General features: G+C 53.2%; 1 protein-coding gene across 1 annotated transcript; it reads right to left on the bottom strand.

Annotated features, from left to right (window-relative positions):
- Positions 1-1,092: 1,092 nt before the first annotated feature.
- Positions 1,093-1,523, bottom strand: LOC104267344 (homeobox protein GHOX-7; the record flags this gene model as incomplete). Its single annotated transcript, XM_009868493.1, has 1 exon — positions 1,093-1,523. A coding segment is annotated over one exon (431 nt), but the record flags the coding sequence as incomplete, so codon positions are not given.
- Positions 1,524-2,540: the final 1,017 nt, after the last annotated feature.

Below are 2,540 nucleotides of genomic sequence, written 5' to 3'. Positions count from 1 at the left end.
AATGTCAGCTGCCGAAAGGAGCTGAGGGTGAAGCCCTTGGTCTCTTTCTAGGCTTAGGCAGGCGAGATGTCACACCATCCCCAAAGTCTCCAGCAGCCATCGGAGGTCTGTAGCCAGGACCTTCCCAGCAAAAGGCCGCTGGCAAGGACAGAAGCAATTTTTCTCCTGCCTAGACTGTGCCGCGCCTGAGACAAGCAGCCCTGAGCACCTGAACCCTCAGGACAGGAGAAGTGGTGGGAGCTGCCAGCAAGAGGCAGTGGGGTGAAAAGGAAGAAACCTCAGTTATCTGTGAGGGCTGGGCAGCTCAGGGATGCACAGCAGTCTGAAAATTCAGCCACGACCTCACTGTTTGAGGCCGAAGTCTCCTGGCGAGGAGCAAAAACAGAGGGTACAGCCAACCAGTCCCTCTCTCCTGTCCTCCTGACATACAGACAAATTTAGTCTCTTCTTCTGTCACCCCTGACATGGCAAGGAGCAAACAAACAGCATCAAACAGTAGCTTAAAATTAATTTATTTTACAAATATAGCTATAATATAAATGATAATAAAATTTCAAATATACAGTATATTACATAGTACACAGAGCTCCTTCCAAAGGAGCTGGTGGAGGAAGAAACACAGGTAACAGGCAGTGCTGTTACACAGGGACGGGAAAAGCTGCTCTACACTTCTGCCTCTTGACCTTTCCTTGCAGAAATTAAGAGAAACGTCCTTTCAGCCCCCTTTTTGCCATTTCTCTTCCACAGTTCCTTCCCCCACAGCAGGGAGCCCTCCCCAGGCTGCCAGCCGGACTCAGGGAAACGGGGCAGGGCTGGCCCATTGCTGTCCTGTGTCAGGGAGGAGCTCAGGTGACGCCTCAGGTCTCTGCCAGCTGCAGAGCTGAGCAGCTCCCAGGACTGCTGAGAAGAGTAGAACAGTGCTGGACCAGGTCATCAGCATCACTGGGGGAAATAGAGAGACTAAGCAGAGCCAAACTGGAGAAGTGTACACCACTGGGCCCATAGGGAAGTCCACAGTGAGGAGCCAGAGGAGCTGGGAGGGAGTTCGTGCAGAGCTGGCTGGAGCAGACAGCTGGCAGGCTGGGCTTAGGTCTATGTGAGGTGGTACATGCTGTATCCCACATGTGCTGTGTACAGTCCCACAGGAGTCACGGGCAGCCCTGCACGCTGGAAAGGGCTGGAGGCACCATATAAAGAGGCGCCGGCCACAGCCGGGCCGCCCAGTGGGAAGGAGATGCCGAAAGCAGCGGGTGGGAGCATAGGCTTGGCTGCCATCTTCAACTTCTCCAGTTCAGCCTCCTGGAGCCGCTTGGCCTTGGCACGGCGGTTCTGGAACCAGATCTTCACCTGGGTCTCGGTGAGGCTGAGTGAGCTGGAGAACTCGGCGCGCTCAGCAATGGACAGGTACTGCTTCTGCCGAAATTTCCTCTCAAGGGCCAGCAGCTGTGCTGTAGTGAAGGGTGTCCGGGGCTTCCTATTCGTCTTGTGCTTGCGCAGCGTGCAAGCCGGGGGGCTCAGCCGCCCTGCACCGAGAGGTGGCCAGAGGAGAGCGAGAAGAAGAGAGACACCTCGGTTAGCAGCACCCAAACCCACACATCCCACAGAGCCCCCACCCAACAACAGCTGGGGCGGAGAGAAAGGGGAAAATAAGATCCCTCTCAAAATGAAGTGGCCCAGGGCTGCCTGGAGCATGTTTCAGACCAATGTCTCCTACTCCAGCAAAGAAAGTGGGTGCTTTATTAAAGAATTAGTTTTTCCAAGACTCCCAGTACCAAAATTACTCACAGTGCTTTGTAACAAGAAACTGACTCCACGGAAAAATAAAGCGCAGGAGTCAGACACCCACACAACCCCTGCCTCATGCCTTCACGGCTCCTGGTTTATACAGAGAAGATGTAAACGAAGGGAGTGACCCTCCAAAAAACTAAAACAAAAGTTCAACTCTTTATATTGGATTAAGGGGAAAAAAAAAACCACACCCTACCAAAACCCAAAACAGGCTGTCTCCTCAGACTCGCACCCTCTTCATTAGGCCCCTGGGAACCGGATTAAGCATTACGGGCTCTGAATTCACAGTCAGCCTCTACCTACTACTCTTCACTGGTCTGCTCTTCTCTTTCTAAGGGTCCACAACTTCGACCTGCTCGGGGCTTACCTAGCAGCAATAACTTCTACTTTGCAATTTAAATAAATTAAACCGCACGTGCGACACTGTACACAAGACCTGTCGGGAAATGTGCCTTTCTCTAAGGGAGAGAAAAAGCAGCGCTGTTTGCAGCTCGGCTAAGAGCTCCATAGAGCCTCAGACCAAATTCAGCCCTTCTCCCGGGAGCCCGGGCGGGCAGGGAGCGGGATCCAGCCAAGGGCAGGCGGACCGCGCTGTCCGGCCCCGGGGCTCAGTGCAGCCGCTGGAGAGGATTAACGAGCTTTTCTGATCTCGGCACTCCCGCTGCTATTTTTATTATTTTAGATGTCTCCACAGTAAAGGAGGAAAACACTGGCAATTGCAGCTCTTCGGACTTCGGAGATGCAACACATGA

Source organism: Apaloderma vittatum, unplaced genomic scaffold (genome assembly GCF_000703405.1).
Source record: "Apaloderma vittatum isolate BGI_N311 unplaced genomic scaffold, ASM70340v1 scaffold32954, whole genome shotgun sequence".
Taxonomy (NCBI): Eukaryota; Metazoa; Chordata; class Aves; order Trogoniformes; family Trogonidae; genus Apaloderma; species Apaloderma vittatum.
Note: the sequence above shows the minus strand (reverse complement) of the source record. Positions and strands in the feature narration are given on the sequence as shown.